The sequence below is a fragment of the Neophocaena asiaeorientalis genome, unplaced genomic scaffold, assembly GCF_003031525.2.
Source record: "Neophocaena asiaeorientalis asiaeorientalis breed wild unplaced genomic scaffold, Neophocaena_asiaeorientalis_V1.1 scaffold476, whole genome shotgun sequence".
NCBI lineage: Eukaryota > Metazoa > Chordata > Mammalia > Artiodactyla > Phocoenidae > Neophocaena > Neophocaena asiaeorientalis.
Genome location: NW_020172178.1, coordinates 8,994,032 through 9,011,420, shown reverse-complemented (window position 1 = coordinate 9,011,420; position 17,389 = coordinate 8,994,032). Strand labels below are relative to the sequence as shown.

The window sequence follows — 17,389 nt, the reverse complement described above, 5'->3', positions numbered from 1 at the left end:
GTTGCTCTTAATACTGGCCGGTGAAGCTGTAGCAATTCATTAGATGAACACCCATTCCCTCTCAAACCTTTAGGAGCCCAAATAGTACCTTTCAAGTTCATTAACCTCATAACTTTAAAAACATTCCTTTCTTAACTAAGGCTAAATGCTATAGCCAGTTATTTAACTATATACCAAACACACCTCAAGTCCCTCATCAACACCCAGGCAAGATTTTAAGAAACCAAATGAAAGCAGACCTTTCTGGTTTGTAATCAACTTGAGTTACAGAATAAGAACACAAGATCTAAGGAAAGCCACTGTAATGAGCAACATCTGTTTCTGAGTAGGGGGCAACTGCAGAAGGAAACATCCAACACAAATCTGAAGCAACAGCTACAAAAAAGGGGAGATTTCAATGCTTCAATTTTAAAAACAAAAATTTAGGTTAATATTAAAGCAGAGACAAAAAATAATTTTAACGTTGTTTTAATCACATAACATAGCTGTTTCAAACAGGAAGTTTTAAGACAGTTGAATACAGCAAAGTGAAAGATCCCTCTATTAGGATAGCTGCTATGAATAAACTCCTTACTCTGTGGATTTGAATTCCACTGAAAGTTTGGCACTAGACTGAAGAGTGGTCTAAGCCAAAATTTTCTCTTTAGTGTTTAGAAGCCTTGTAAGTTTTCCTTCAGATTTAAGGGGGTGGGGGAGGAAGAAAAAGGGGAAAAAAACCCTCTATAACAGAACCTCATTAGCTTGATAATGGGTATGCTGAATGCAACTTGATCCCCCCAGAACAATTCCAGATAATGGCAAAAATTTAAAACCTAGGTGAGACATGAATTTGCAAAAACCTCTTCTCTTTGGTGCGACAAAGCACATTCCCCTCCAGGTAGGTATATGGCTCTCCTTCAATCTCATCAAAATCTATCAAGAAAGGCAGCTGGAGACCAATTTGTACCTCTCCAGTAAGATTGCCAGGGTTTAATTTCTTAAAATACCAAGCTAACAAGGTTTTATTATACCAAATGTTCATATAATTTCAATGTGAAAAAAACTTACATACATTTGTTAAGGTCTCATTGTAATCTGTGAGATGGATCACAAACAAAGAGGTGAATGATATAAGCCAGTGCTCTCCACGCATTTTGATTCCCAGTGTACTTTTTGTGTAAATTTGCATCCTCAAGATGATTTCTCAGATGTAGTCATAAGCCCTTCTATCAAGTGAGTTTACATCAGCAAATTGGGCAAGCAAATCACAAGAAGTTATTTCCAAACCTAAAGCCCAGGATAGGCTGGGTCAGGCCCTAGTCACCTGCTTTCAGTTGCCATCATCACAGACTTCCCGGGTATCTCACACTATTCATTGTGAAAATAAAAAACACCCCAAGTCTTACACCAAAATATAGGCTCTTAGAAGTATGGTTTTAGCTTTTTTTAAAAATAAGACATTTTGGGGGGTGGGGGGAATCTGAGATATAGTTAACACTTGTTTTGGCAAGATAGCAACAAAAACCAAGAAAGTATAAGCTATGTATCCAAATGCAGAAGTCATCAAAGAACCAGTTTATCAGGGGAAAAATCCACAATGAACAAAAGATACAGTATGTCTAAATATTTTGAAGTTGTAATTTGAATCAAGAGTAAAATTGATTGAAAAATTTTGCTCAGTTTTTGCTAGAGATTAAGTGTACCTTTTCCTGCTTCCCCCCAATAAAATCGTAGAGCTTACTTATCACTCCCCAAAGTTTCAGTTTTCTCTCAATATAAAGCAAGAGCTACATACACATAATAAAATGTTTATGTTAATGTAGTAATTCCCCTGGATCATCCAACGTGCAATGCACATGACTTCAAAGACTACAATTTGGGGCAAGTATAGAAAAAATGAAAAAAAAAATACACAATTCAAGTTTCAAAACCTGTTCTTACAATTATTTAGAGGACACCCAGGTCACTTTAACATCTCAGTAAGTTAAAGGTGTTGCACTGTCACTTGATTATCAGTCCATCTTGGCATGGGAAGAATGTACATTACCAGATGCCAATCTGAGGGACGAGAAATAAGACTCAGAAGTACTAACAGGCTCCAATAATCCTATCAGATTAGATGATGGTGCAACATTTTTTGAAGGAGCCAATTATTTCAGCTTACTTAAGTCATTCAGAGCCAAAAATCTGAAGAACGACCAAAATCTTTATTTTTATAACTGTATAAATGTGACCCAAATGTGTCCACCACTAAATTTTCAAAAAGAAACATGCTGTAAATAAGCAAACTACTCTGCTCACTGATATGTGTGTATGGACTCCCTAGATGTCTTGTTGGGTTTAAATACAGACCACTCACAGCAATACATTTTTAGTAGAAAGTGTAGCATGACGTTAAGCCATTTTAGCTTTTGCACATACATGTTGCACTTCTGGCTGATGATGCAGAAAGATTCTCAGCATTACACTGTTAAGCTGGGCTGCACCCACCCCTTTAAATGGCATCAATATCAATGTCATCGTCCTTGTTGTCAGACTTTACAGCTTCAACTTTCGGTACACTGGCAGTCTTTGAATACACCACCTGATAAAATGAAGATTTTTGATTGTAAACCTTTATCCCAGTAAACCCTTGTAAAATAAAACCACTAAGAAGTCAATGGTCAACAAAGGACAAAAACTACCTAGAGAAAGCCATTATTCTTCATGAAAATTTGTGTGTATGTAAAAAGTAAGTTAACCCTCTGCAGCCTAACAGTACCTTATTTTTATGGACGATCAACCCTATACTTACGTTAAATAAACTCTCCCTTTGGAAATTCAGACTGTTATTTGGAATCAATGTCTGGGGGTAGGAGAGATTTCCAGCACCTTTTCTATTAATGTGATTACTTACCAAATTAAGAGGCTGTATTACCCAATACTGGCATTTTATAATTCTCAAACACCCACCACTAACACTGTATTTAACGACTTCCCCAGCGTTTACCTCAATGTTCTCATCTTCATCATCATCTTCACCACCGGAAGATTCTTCCTCTGCTTCCTTCAACCATTTTATAAAAGGTTCCGCTTTGACACGAATCTCTTTGGCAAGTTCTTTTGAGACATATTTCTTAGAGGCCTAAAAAGTGTTCAGTATAATTTTCTTACTTCAAGGAATTTAAAATAATGCGAGTCATTTATATAATTGCCCAAATACATCTCTTTGAGGGGACTGGGCCACATCCTAATCTTGACCCCTCAGCAGAATAAATGTATTCAGCACAAGGTTTTCTAGAAACCTTACTAGAAAGCTACCATGATGAGAATCACCCTACAGGTTACACCAGTCAAGCATGTACAGACTAGGTATTAGTAGTTAACTACTTCTTCCAAAAAAGCCCCAATACTTCTAATCTTAAAGAGCCATTTAAATATTCCCCACCTTTTCTGACCAGCTGATGATGACTTCTTCCTCCAAAAGGTCTGCATCATACATCTCCTTCAAGATGTGTGGAATCTTGGAGATGAGCTGAGCTTGATGCATTGCTACCACACACTCCAAGCCATGAAGAAGGTACCGTTGAGCTTTTTTGTTGTTGTGACAAAACTGCAAATAAATATCTCAGCATTAACAAGCTTTCTTAGATGTTCTAAGTTGACAATTCTAATATATGTTCTAAATAAACTTATTGCCTTAGAAATTGTTCTTTTAAGCCATGGCGCTACAGCAGTCATTCAGAGAGTTCAACGCTTAAAGATCTCTAACTTACTTTACGTATAAGGGACTACATGCACCAATTTCCAGGTACTCCCATTCCTGTTAAGGTAGGTCAATTATCTCCATTTTCAGGATGACAGTACAAATAAACGAGGTTAAATCAGTATTTCCAAGGTCACACAGCTGTAAAATCTTATGAATCTAGAATGATTTGCTTACTCGTAAGAAATGGCGCCTGTATTTCTTAATTTGCTCTCTAATTTTCTCATTAAAAAGAACTTCAGTCAAAACAAGAGGGCCCATGGCTTTTACATCCAGTCTTTCTGCTTCAGCTACAATTTCTTTGTCAGATGAGTCAATAACACCCTCTTCTTTCTTTTTCTGCAAATAAAAGGAAGCAATTCAGTGAGATGGAAGCACATTTTGCTCTAGAGATACCAGTCCCTGCTCTTACGAACTCTTCCCCTACCTAATTCAAGAAGGTTCTAGGACTTCTAAATAATACACACCTGCCGAAGACAATGCCTGGAACCACCCTCAAAAAAATTTCTGAACAAATAGAAGAAGTAAAGGTGAGACTTGTATTTGAGTATTTCAAAAGGAAGCATGGAAAAAACACAACAAACTACCTGTCAAGTACCCAGCTTAAGTAATATCTAACAAAGCTCAGGGATGGGTAGAAGCTGATTTAGTATGATCAAGAAATGTTTAACTGTTCTTGAAGCAAGCATTTCACCTTAACAAAATCAAACAGGATATTGACACGCTCTTCAACAGTCCTTTCCAAATCATCACTGAGGGTTAAAACTTTCGCGTGGTCACTGATTTCGTCCATTCTTCGCCTTTGAGCTTCCTCTGTTGTATCCTCCCCCCAATCATCATCTTCCTCTTCTTCCTGTTTTTAAAAACAAAACTGCTTGGCCAAAAAAAACGACCTTATAGGTAATAAAAAGAAATCCCAGATTTCTAGTCAACAACAACTTCCCACTAAACTTGTGTTCACGTTAGTTTAGTCAACGAATAGCACCTGGAACCCAATATACTGATGTATTGTTCACTGAAGAGCAGTTCATTTCTGCTCACCTCAACCAAAGGTCACACTATACACAATTTTAGTGCCCACCACACCCATCAACCTTGCACTGACCACAGCATGCGGAGGACTGATTTCACTGGGTGGTGGTGGTGGTGGTGGTGTCTCACTGCTGGACATGGAACCATTTTCCTTGTCTTTGCCCTTTCTATTTTTCTTTTCCTTCTCTTTCTTTCCTGTACCACTGTCACTATTCTCTACAGGGACAAAAAGGAAATAAAGTTTAGTACCGTAACTTGTATTACACCTCATCACCCATCGTGAACATTTAAAACTTGCCCTTTTGCTTAGAAACCCTCCCCTCAGAAAACCACACACAGAATGCTACCTATAATTCTAAATGAATTCACAAATTAAATTCATCCACTGTATTTCACAGGTAAGCAACTCAAGCTGAGAATGGAATGTCCCTACCTATCAGTGGTATTAACTATTGGGTAAAATTAAGACTGAGTGGTAATACCTCAGAAGACCAGGTAAAGTGGCACTCACGACCCTCTCCTTCCATCCGTCGTGAACTTACATAAGGGTATTTCTTAACTGCACTTTAGCCAACAGCTGGAACACTGTTTAAGCCCATATAACGGCTTGTCTCACGGAGAAGAGAACACCGGAATAGGTTAGACTTTCTTGCTATAGCAAGCTCAAATTGTGTCAGAGTTTTGATCATCTGCCACAGAGTGTTGCTTGCATGCTCTAAAACCACTTTAGCTTAATGAGCAAAGACCCACATTTACAAAAGTTTTCCAGAAGTCGATCCTTTACTAAGATCCCATTACAATTTGCTTTACAGTATTTCATACATCCTAAGACAGGTCTTGAAAATCGAGAATGTGGTAGAGTTTAATTGGCAGCCTGTACTTCACCTTTAACAATACATAATACAGTACATTTAACAAAAAAGTTCAAAATTCAGTAAAATATGGCACAATGACTAGAAATTTCTTAAACAGTTGACCTTTGGACAACACAGGTTTAAACCGCACAGGTCCATTTACATGGAGTTTTTTTTTCCTCAATAAATACACACTACAGTTTCACACCATCCATGGTTGGTTGAACCTTGGATGTAGAAGGCTGACCCTATTGTTATAGGCAAATTTTCACTTGTGCAGGTATTCAAAGGTCAACCTCACTCCAGTTTTACAGCAGTAAAGAAACTTCCATTGTTTCCAACTATCAGGTGCTTTATGCCAAGATTTTAGAAGTTATCATAAGCACTTACCAGGTGGGTTTTTGAGAATGAATGTGCAGAGTTTATGATGTGTGTCAAGCATGCCTCGATAGCCACAGGCTTTACAAGAATTACCTATTGTTTGTTTCTTTGGATTGACATGCTGCCAAAAAAGCGAGAATAAATTATGTCAATCATAATATATGATGAAAATTCTGTGAGGAACAAAATATGAAAGGACCTAACCATCAAGAGGCATCTAAAACACAAGTCTAATATCAAAATAATTTCTTTTTTTTAACATGAAATCAGTATGGAAATACCTGCAAAATATGATGTTCGCTCTGCCTTCCCGGGAACATAATTTGCTGACATCACAGAAACAGATACAGTTTTTTCTTTTACTGACAAAAACCTCAAAGGCACTCACCAGATCCGTTTCAGGATTCTCACACTCAGGACAGAGAACAAATTTTTTAATGAATCCATCCAACATGTCTTGCAGCTTATTCGCCTCATGAGATCCATTGACAATGTAACGGTCATTCTTAACATCAAACTGGGTCTGTGCTCCCAGTTCACAACCAAAATATTTGGTGGGATCTATTTGGGGGAAGAAAATCTGTTCATTAGAGTTAACTAAATTAAGCTTTGGCTGCTCACCCTCATTTATACAAATAACACTCTGTATTTTTAAGTTGCTAGGTTCAAAAAATGTGTTGCCCAGATAGTTTTTTATAATAGTAACAACTAACACATCAATGAGTTTTAAGCCCAAATTTCCACTCGACCCAGAAGTTAACCAACATACAGTTCAGGCAAGATTTTGCAGACCAGAAATTATCACGTTTGTGTCAATAAAATGCCTCTTTAGACTTCTTTCAAGAGGCATTACTTACACGTTGGAGGCCGATTAAGCGCTTTGGCTACGTCAACCATGTTGACTATAACTGTCTTGATTCCATTTCCTTTGCCCTCAACCTAAAGGAAGTAAGAAGTTTAATTTTGTGCGTCTACCCCGGGAGAAGCAATCTTCAATAATCTATGAAAAAAAACTTAGGACTTGCTACTAAAATGAAGATGAACATTACCTTGGCAATCAGACGGGGCATCTTGTAGCGATAGAACTGGTCTGACACGCTGCGGTTGACGTTGACAGACATTTTGGCTTATTAGTGGCTTTATCAATAAGATGAAGAGATCTTTGATTGCAACTTTTTGGTATCCTCTGTCTGGAGAAGAAGGGATGACATAAACGACTGCAAGAGTTCTCGGTCTCTGACATGAAAAATTTTTCGCCACTGAGGCTGTAAGCTTCTTGCTTGTATGCTATGTTTCCCCAATACAGGTACCAATGGCTGCGCAACAGCTCTGAAAAAGAGGAGGAAGAACAAACAAATCCCCCCCGTTTAACGCGATTCCTGCATTAAGCCACCTCCCTGTCCTTTCTAATCACGCCTAAGGCTCCAACGTTAAAAGCATCTGTGTTACGCAAAAGCCAGTTCTCAGACTCACGTAACACGGGACACCTGCAGCAACATAAAAGGTATCCATTTGGACGCAGATGTGATTCTGGGAGACACCAGACTAAAACGACAACCAACTACGGCGCTTCAGCTGCTCTGGGTTTTTACCCGACCAGTCACAACGGTCGGCTTCGGCCGAGGAGCCGTGTTTTAACGACCGCCGAGGAACGAACACAGACAGGCCTCTCCTCTCCCCAGCCCAGTCCGTGTTGTCAACAAACTTGTGATACATCCCTCGACGACGAAACTCTGTACGTCCTTCACGCTCAAGCGGCGCCTTCGGCAGCCAGGGCTTACTTACTCCAGAGCCACCCGTCCCCAACTACACCCACGGAACACGGCCTCGCGGGACGCAGCGGAGCGTGCGCGGACGCCCGGCCCCGACCGCGACCTCCTGTCCCTTCCTCTTCTCTGCGCACACGCACCCGCAACCTTCGCTCCCGTCCCCGCGCCCGTCGTTCCCTCCAGGGCTGTCAGGGCTGAGCCGGAGGCCCCCGCGAGGCGGGAGCGGCGGAGGCGCAACGTCGCCGGCTTCTCCGGCGCCCGCAGCAGCCCCGCCATGTGCGCCGCCCGGCGGGGGAAGCGAATCCGGCCGAGGGCCGCCGGCCCGGCCGCCCCCGCCCCGGCGATGACTCAGGAATGCAGCAATTAGGCCTGAGTCAGCCCCGGGCGGCGGCGGGCCCGCGCGGCGCGCTCCCGCGAGGACGGGGTGGGGTACAGGTGGGGGTGGGGTACAGCCGGGGGCGGGGGGCGGTGTGAGGACAGGAGGGGACGCGGCGCCCGGCCCCGCCGCCCGCCCGCCCAAACTGCGCCACACACGCGCGCTCACACACACAGGCGCGGGCGCGCGCGCGGGTCACGCGGCGCGCCGCCATCTTGTGCGGCCGCCATCTCCCCGCCGGCCCGCCGACTCACCGTTTTCGTCAAATAAAGACATAAACCCAACGCTGCTCGCCCGGGACTGGGATGAAGTGAGGCGCGCGCGAACCCGAGTCCGAGGAGCGGCGGTGGAGGCGGCGGAGGCAGCGCAGCGAGCAGCGGCCGGGCCAGGCGCCGCCGAGCAGCGGGGAGGGGCTGTCCCAGCGACGTCCGGGGTCCACACCCTTCAGCGCCCGGGGCCTGGCGACCTGGCGCGGAGAGAAGGCGCAGTGAGCCGCGGGCGTCGGGGCGCCTTCCCCGCCAGCCAGCGGCCCGCGGAGGTCGAGGGTGCGGGGAGAACGGGGGACCGGGCCTGGGGCTTCCGCCCCTCCACCGGACTCACCTCTGGAATGTTCTCGCTGTGACTGAACAACGCCGCCGCCGCGCTCAAGCTACCCTCGGCCCCAGCGCCCGCCCCCCGCGCCAGGCCGCACAGCCCATTGGCTGGCCGTCCACCCGAGCTCGCTCGTCATTGGCCAGCATTTCGCGTCAGTCGCGTCTTTCCCCGCCCCTTCTGCTTCCTGAGGCTCCGCTCGCCGCCTCGGCCCGCCTCCAGCTCTGCATCCCGGCTTCCTTCTCTCGCTTTCCCCTCCCCCGCTTTTCCCAGAGGCCTTCGCGGGCTCGCGAGAGTGGGCGGGCCGCGGCGGCGAAGCTCTGCCGCTGTCTCGCGCTTTGTCGGTTTGGGCGCTCGAGGAAGATGGCGGTTGGCCCCCCTCCCCCGCTTGTTCGGCAGCGGCGTTGCGGCTCCCGAGGCCGCGTTCCCGCACGAGTTCCCGCTCCGGGCGGGGGAACTCTCGGGGGTTTCTCTCTGCCCCTTCCGTTCCTTGGGGACGCCCGTCGTCGAGTCTTGAGAAAGAAGTTGCTTTTCCTCCCCACTCCCTTAGGCCTGGGCAGAGGGCGAAGGTTGGAGGGCCTGGGTGTTTCGTCCCAGGTGCCGCCTTTTATCCTCCGAAGCTCAGGTGTGCGAGGCCGCGGCGATCGTGACTCAACCGCCCGCTTCGCTCCCTTCGCGGCGCCCGGACTGCAAGCCTAGTTTGGCTGGTCGCTCACGTCCACCCGTTTTCTAAAGAGGAAAACACCAAATTCGTTCGTAACTCCGGGGCCTCCTGAAGCGATCCTGGGGCTGGGGGGAGGGGGTCCTCCATGTTCTCGTGCTGCAGCGTCACTTTGCTGAAAATAAGCCTCACATCAGGTTACCGTTTGTGGAATCCTCCTCTCCAGTGTTTACAAATTGACCTCCTTGCCCGGCAAAGGAAAGCCGAAAACAGGTGTTCCTAACGATGTTCCAGTGTATTCGCTCGAAAACGATTACTATTTACAAAGAGCCTCTCATATTTTAGTTCTGTCCATATGATTACAGAAACTCGCCAATTCTTTCAGATACTTATATTTTGTGTAAAATTTCAGTTGCGACTGTAAAAATGCACTGAGTCCACTCTGAAATGTGAAAACATACTTGATTCTAGAGCAAGAGCCAAATAACTGAGCGGTTGCAGCAGTGTCCTGGGCGGCAGTGTGGTTTCCCGGATCTGGATGAAATAGCAATGTTACTGAGGACAGGGTGAGGTGGATAAGGGGCTGACCTTTGTTTTACAACATTCGAATTTGCAAGGTTAGAATTGAAAGATGTTTTGATTTTTATCAAAGTTGAAGATTACTCTGACATGGTTTTATAAGCTTTGTAAACCACTTAAAAATTGACAGTGTCGGCTTCCCTGGTGGCACCGTGGTTAAGAATCCGCCTGCCAATGCAGGGGACACGGGTTCGAGCCCTGGTCCGGGAAGGTCCCACATGCCGCGGAGCAACTAAGCCCGTGCGCCACAACTACTGAGCCTGCGCCCTAGGGCCCGTGCTCCGCAGCAAGAGAAGCCACCGCAATGAGAAGCCCGGGCACTGCAACGAAGAGAAACCCCCGTTCGCCGCAACTAGAGAAAGCCTGCATGCAGCAACGAAGACCCAAGGCAGTCAAAAATAAATTAATTAGGGCTTCCCTGGTGGCGCAGTGGTTGAGAATCTGCCTGCCAATGCAGGGGACACGGGTTCGAGCCCTGGTCTGGGAGGATCCCACATGCAACGGGGCCCGTGAGGCACAACTACTGAGCCTGCGCCCTAGGGCCCGTGCTCCGCAGGAAGAGAAGCCACCGCAATGAGAAGCCCGGGCACTGCAACGAAGAGAGACCCCCGTTCGCCGCAACTAGAGAAAGCCCTTGCACAGAAACGAAGACCCAACACAGCCAAAAGTAAATAAGTAAATAAATTTATAAAAAAATAAATAAATAAATAAATAAATTAATTAATTAATTAAAAAAAATTGACAGTGTCAGTGGGGAGAATTAATCAAAGGGATGATCCATAATTGAGAGAAGTGATTTGTTCATTGCTGCAGGGGCTTCTGTTGTAATCACACAGTGTGTACGTTGGTGTGTAATCGTTAAACCAAATGCATAATGCTTTATGGGTACCCGGGTTCCTGTCAGACAAACTAGAAAGATCCCAAATGTGCTTCTCTGGTTCTCCCTGGGGCTTGACTTAGCAGTACTGAAACTGAGTTTTTGCATGGCTGCAGACAAATGACATTATTTTAGAAACTTGAAAATGTGGACATGAAACTACCTGAGGTTAGAGGCCTGCTTCCACAGAAAAGTTTTTTTTTTAACAACTAACTACAAAGTGATCACTTTTTTGTGTAATGTTTGATGGCCCCATATTTAATTTCATTAAAGAAGCTTGTACTAATTTTAACTTTAATTTTTAGTATGTGTACCATTCATTGTGTCTAATCACGGACAACGTTTAAAAACAACTCAAACATAACCATTTGTTGAATGCTTCTCATAACCTAGGATTTTCGAAGTCCTTTGAATACGCTATCTTATTTACTTCTTTGCCCCATGAGGAATTTTTATTCCCATTTTACAAATGAGCAAATTGAGGCTTACCGGAAAAAAGCAACTTGCCCAAGATCATACACTAGTCTAGAATTTAAACCCAGATCTGTCTGATCCCAAAGTCTGTTCCCTTAACCATTGTATGACACAGCCTCTCCAGATGAATATAACCATAAATAAAACTAGGCAATTTGCATGTGTAATCCCATTTAATTCTTTAACAATTATGTGAGAGAGAGTTGTTATACCCATCTTACAGGTGAGGAAAGAGACTCAGGAAGGTTAAGTAATTTTCCCAGTCGCCTGTCTAGTAAATAGTTGACCGCGTTTGAACACTAGCTCGACGCCAAGCTCATTGCACAATTGCACCTCCCATTTCTGGGTCTCCACCACCTTTGGCTGCGTTTTCCCCCCAACCAGGTGCTCACGGTTTGCTAAATAATGGGTACTTGGTGCTTGTGAAATCCTTGTCGAATGAGTGTCCGAATTAATGCATTCCAGGCAATGTCCTGGATGGCAGATATGAATAGCTATTGAAAAGGTAAGTTATTAAATTGGCTTTACGATTGTTTAGTTACTGGTGTCTGTGAGTCTCTTTAGCATGAATTAGCCCCTGTAAGTAAGATCAAGTCTGTGTGGACTGAGAACCTTGTGCTTCTGAGCTGAGGGCTACTGAAGGGACCAAGGCATTGCTCTCTGTGATGGGCCTGCCTCTATGACATCCTCTCTCATCTCTCTCTGACCTCTAGCATACTTGCGGACTCTCAACCACTGTGCCACCAGGGAAGCCCTCTAGCATACTTTTAAAGCTGTGTGCTATTAGTTAAGCTCCTGTCTCCCCTACTTGAGGATGGGCTACAGGGGATATGCCCAGTTCTCTTTCTAGCACAAGCCTGTAAGTGTACGCATAGGCAGACATTTGAAGCTGCTGGAAGGGAACTGAAGGTTATCTGGTGAGTACAGAGGTGGTGAAGGGTGTTGGCTGTGTTGAGGACTAGTGTACTAAACCATGGTAATCTAACGCACCATATCAGTAAACATTTCTGAATTGCTAGGCTGCGAAGATACAGGCTCTGCCTACATCACAGGCCCTGCCCAGGGAGACCATGTGTCAACAAGCGGTGGCTAATACCTTCCTGGTGGACACCCAAGTGAAGCTTGTCCCGCTCCGTGGAATCGCTGACCCTCTGGGCAGGGGTCTCCCTGCCTTTGTGCCTGGCACCACCCCCACCCCGAACCTCTGGCATTCACGGTGCTTCATTGTAGTTGCCACTTCACTTGTCCATCTTCCTCATTAGGGTAACTAACTGGCAGACAGGAAACTTATCCTTGAGGAGAACCAAGGAATTTGAACTTTGGCTGAGGACTAGGGACCTTCAGTTGCAAAGGGGACAGATGCCTCTGAGGAGAAGAGGTATCCAGGGGAGGTGTCACTGGGGACAGATGTGACATCTTCTGCCTCCCAAGTAGATAACTCTGACCAGCGTCTCTCATGTGTCATTCCTTGAAAGAGAGAAAAAAGTGCAAAGTGGTATCAATTCAGTAGAGGATGGAAAAACGTGGGTGACTTGGAGAGCAGGCCCTGCTCTTGAACTGGTTGTGTCCTGGCCACACAACACCTCAGGATGGGACAGTGACCACACTGGTGGCTTCTGGCTCGCCACAGGTCCTTTCTTTAGGGAAGCAAGGTGGGTGTGTGCCGAACTGGACCCTCACATGCATGACTCTAGTGGCAGTGTGCTGTTGTGGCCCTACGAGGCGTGTGCGCTCAGAGGGCTGGAAGGGGCCCAGGAGTGCCCTGCAGCTGGCTCTCCCGCTGAGACCCTGGGTTCCCGCTCTGATTCCTGACAGCCATTTGCAAACCTTTGTGAGAGAACATCTTAACGTGTTCCCATCTCTGCCACACACTGTCCTCTTTAGCTGGGAGTCTGGCACAGTGCCAGCCAGTTAGCTCACTGAGTGCGGATGGGCCGTGGCCTAGGCCTTGTAATCAAGCACTGGACCCACACCCCAAGGAAGCACATTCTTGGCTGAGTCAGCTGCCACTTTGGGTAGACTTGCCATCTACGTCTAGTTTTTGTTTTGTTTGTTTTCTGGGTTTTTTTGGCCGCACCCTGTGGCATGTGGGATCTTAGTTCCCGGGACAGGGATCGAACCCGTGCCCGTTGCAGTGGAAGCACAGAGTCTTAACTACTGGACCGCCAGGGAAGTCCCTAGGTCTAGTTTTTGACAGCAAATATGTATGGTTACCTTCTGGGCTCTGTGTTTCTTACAGGAGGCCTATCCTGCTCCTCTGTGTATGGCCTGGTTTTCCTAAACCAGTGGTTCTCAAATGTGGGTGGGCATTAGAATCCCCGGAGGGCTTAGAAAAACATAGATTGCTGGGCCCTTCCCAGACTGGGATTCAGTAGGTCTGGGTGGGCCCAGAATTTAGATTCCTATCAGATTCCCAGGGGCTGCAGGTGCTACTGGTTCCAGGAAACACTTTGCCGTAAAGCCAGGGGACCATGTGACTTCGGAGTCCAGGGACCTCTTTTCCCCTCACCAGAGTCTCAGTAGCTTTCTTTTGAGATAGTCCACATGCCGTAATTCAGGCAGGCTGTCTGTGAATTAAAATAAGTAAAGAAGAACAAATTTAATGCCCCGTGACTGCATTGCAGCAGTGGTCACTAGGCCTAATGGTGAAGTTATGGGACTGGCTGTCGGGAGACTTTGCGTTATACTGACCACGCCCATTAGAATTATGATAATGGTCCCAATGACATAGCATTGCTGCCGGAGCCCTGTCACCCGAGTTCTCTTATAGGCATCCTGACACCTCAGGGGGGTGGCAAGTATGCATGTTACCCCCTCCTCTGGTGGTTGGATAGAGTGAGCCTTGGAGAGAAGATTTACCCCAGGGTTGGGGTCAGGTGTCCCTACTCCCAGCTTTAGGGCCTTTCCCACATTGTAGGGACTACTTATCCTGCTTGGTGTATCCAGACTCTAGCAGTTTGCTTCTCCTCTTTTAGTCGGATTTCAGTGGCTCCAGTGCTCTTCTTCAGACACTTCAGTGAGGAGGTGGGATCTGAGGGCTGAGGATACATTTTCCTTTTGCCACTCATTTTCTTTTTTCTTTTTACTATATTAAAATTTTTAATTCTGTTCAGTAAAAGTCACCATACACAAAATAAAGAAAAACAATGGACTGTTACACACACATAATAACACACACACACATACACACACAGTCTAAAGAGATAGGAAAGGATTAGTATTCAAAATATACAAAGAATCTTCTACAAATCAATAAGAAAAAGCCAAACAACCAAATTAAAAAATGGACAGAGAATACTAACGGTAGGTTTACAAGAGAAGAAATCTAAATGGTTGATAAAAATAGGAGAAAATATTCAGTCTTACTAAAATGGAGTGTCCACTTTGCCCAACGATCAACAGAATTTTAAACTCTGGCTTTGTCAGGTGTTGACCAGATCATGGAAAAGTACAAACTATTATAAGACATCAATAAGTGTATAAATCTACTGAATGACATTGGAAATTATTCTAGCAATGATCTACCTGTAATCCAGAAATTCCATTTCTAGGTATATATTCCAGAAATATGGCAAATGTACAGAACAAAAAGTTCATTGTGGGACTTCCCTGGTGGTCCAGTGTTTAAGAATCTGCCTTCCGATGCAGGGGATGCGGGTTTGATCCCTGGTCGGGGAACTAAGGTCCCACATGCTGCGGGGCAACTAAACCTGTGTGCCACAACTACTGAGCACGGGAGCCACAACTTGAGAGCCTGCATGCCGCAACTACAGAGCCCACGTGCTCTGGAGCCTGCGCACCACAACGAGAGAGAAGCCTGAGCGCCACAACGAAAGATCCTGTGTGTAGCAACGAAGATCTCATGTGCTTCAACTAAGACCTGACATAGCCAAAAATAAAATAAATAAATAAATATTTTTTAAAAAGTTCATTGTCTCATTGTTTCTAAAACTAAAAATGGGATTTCCCTGGTGATACAGTTGTTAAGAATCTGCCTGCCAATGCAGGGGACACAGGTTCGAGCCCTGGTCCAGGAAGATCCCACATGCCATGGAGCAACTAAGCCTGTGTGCCACAACTACTGAAGCCCGTGCACCTAGAGCCTGTGCTCCGCAACAAGAGAAGTCACCGCAATGAGGGGCCCGTGCACCACAGCGAAGAGTAGCCCCCGCTCGCCACAACTAGAGGAAGCCTGTGTGCAGCAACGAAGACCCAATGCAGCCAAAAATAACTAAATAAATAAATAAAAGAAAACTAAAAATGAATTTCTAATCTAAAATATCCATCAATACAGTATGAGCTAATTAAATTGATGTATGTGTATGTATTGAAGTACTACATGGCAGTTAAAAGAATTTACATGATATAAATATGCCTAAATCTCTCAAAAACATAATGGGGAATAAAAAACAAAATGCATATATATATATATGCAAAACATTATGTAATAAATACATAATGTCTAATTTAAATATAACACACGTGTGTGAAGAATAAACATAACACCCATGATTGAGGCCGCCTTTGAGATTAAGGAAGAAGATAACAATGTCATTACATATTAAAAAATTGGGCTTCCCTGGTGGCGCAGTGGTTGAGAGTCCGCCTGCCGATGCAGGGGACGCGGGTTCGTGCCCCGGTCCAGGAGGATCCCACATGCCGCGGAGCGGCTGGGCCCGCGAGCCATGGCTGCTGAGCCTGCGCGTCCGGAGCCTGTTCTCCGCAATGGGAGAGGCCACAACAGTGAGAGGCCCGCGTGCTGAGAAAAAAAAAAAAAAAGATTCAACTGAATATTGTCTTTGTTCTTTCATGAGTAATGTAAAAGATCTGGAGCAAAGACAACAGGATATTGAAATATGTTAACTCTACATGGGGATACATTGATATTTAATGTATCATTCTCTATAGTTTTGAATATTTTAAAAATATTTGATTCTATTGTGCAAGTACTTATTAGGTACCAGCTGTATACTCAGTGCAGGGCTAAGTAAAGAAAAAATAAGAAAAAGAAAGAAAAGAAATTTTCACATATTGAGGTATGAGAAGTCCTTCTGGCTTATACTTGAGTTAACTTGAATTGTATGCTGAGTAGAACAGCCTGTCTGTGGCGTAACAAACATACACTATACATCTGCTTTAGTCATTAAAGAAAAGTGTACACTGACCAGAAGTAATGAATGTCCATGTTAAAAATAAAGATGAAATGCCTCTCTTCCCTGGATGCCAATGCTGGTCCACTTGTGATTATGACTCCCTCCCCAGGTGCCAAGGCCATGCTGACTCACTGTGTACGTGCTGATCTGGTCTTTTTTGAAAGCTGGAAGGAATGTATCCCTGACTTGTATGACGTTCTTTGTTCTGACAGGACATAAAGCTGTGCTGAAAACCATGCTTCTCCAGAGCAGTTTGTCAGAATAATCTGGGACGCTGGCTTCTGAGCTGTGGTCCCCAGTTTGGCTCAAATGAAACTCTTTTCTATGCCTCTGGTTGTTTATTGGTTATTTTTGTCAATGTTTCTTGGCATAGTCAGCAGGATATCAGAAAAACGCACCTGAGGTCACCTGGAGTCTACTTTGGACCAGCACTTGGTACAATCATGGTCCCTTGAGCCCCTGCATCTTCACAGCACCCTTTAAGTGATTTGGTGAGTTTTTCCTGATATCTGGACCTCCTTGTATTTGTTTGTTTGTTTGTTTTGGCCACACCATGTGGCATGCGGGATCTAGTTCCCCGACCAGGGATCGAACTGTGCCCCCTGCAGTGGAAGTGCCCAGTCTTAACCACTGGACCATCAGGGAAGTCCCCTGGACCTCCTTGTATTAAGTGATGGTCCACAACTTTTTTTTTCTAATTAATATTTATTGGAGTATGGTTGCTTTACAATGTTGTGTTAGCCTCTACTGCACATCTTGGAGTCTGAAGGGGGTACCAGTACATCTCCTACATGAAGAAGACCTAGAGGGAATTTCTAGGCAAGGGATCTAGAGGAAATTTCCATACAGGAAGGCCTGGAAGGAATTTTGGAGTGAAGTGTGTTGGCTGACTTTTTTTTTTTAATGTGGCTTAAAACT

The 17,389-nt window shown here is 44.9% G+C and overlaps 1 protein-coding gene and 1 non-coding gene across 2 annotated transcripts; both read right to left on the bottom strand.

Moving 5' to 3' along the window:
• Window positions 1–452: 452 nt before the first annotated feature.
• EIF5 (eukaryotic translation initiation factor 5) lies at window positions 453–8,835 on the bottom strand. Its single transcript, XM_024759001.1, has 12 exons — window positions 8,737–8,835; window positions 8,391–8,602; window positions 7,041–7,320; window positions 6,849–6,930; window positions 6,380–6,552; window positions 6,001–6,112; window positions 4,830–4,972; window positions 4,419–4,577; window positions 3,902–4,063; window positions 3,407–3,571; window positions 2,969–3,103; window positions 453–2,563 (listed from the first exon to the last, which is right to left on the bottom strand). Exons 3-12 carry the CDS (start codon window positions 7,110–7,112, stop codon window positions 2,474–2,476), a joined length of 1,293 nt encoding a protein of 430 aa, XP_024614769.1. The 5' UTR covers window positions 7,113–7,320; window positions 8,391–8,602; window positions 8,737–8,835; the 3' UTR covers window positions 453–2,473.
• LOC112410032 (small nucleolar RNA SNORA28) lies at window positions 5,341–5,464 on the bottom strand. Its single transcript, XR_003005309.1, has one exon. It is a non-coding gene; the product is annotated as a small nucleolar RNA SNORA28 (small nucleolar RNA).
• Window positions 8,836–17,389: the final 8,554 nt, after the last annotated feature.

Excerpts from the sequence above, each read along its gene's own strand:
- EIF5 (XM_024759001.1), bottom strand. The coding sequence starts at position 7,112 with ATGTCTGTCAACGTCAACCGCAGCGTGTCAGACCAGTTCTATCGCTAC. Across the intron at positions 6,553-6,848 it reads GCTTAATCGGCCTCCAACGT|ATCCCACCAAATATTTTGGT; the intron begins GTAAGTAATGCC and ends TCCCCCAAATAG. Across the intron at positions 3,572-3,901 it reads ACAGGCGCCATTTCTTACGA|TTTTGTCACAACAACAAAAA; the intron begins GTAAGCAAATCA and ends ATTTATTTGCAG.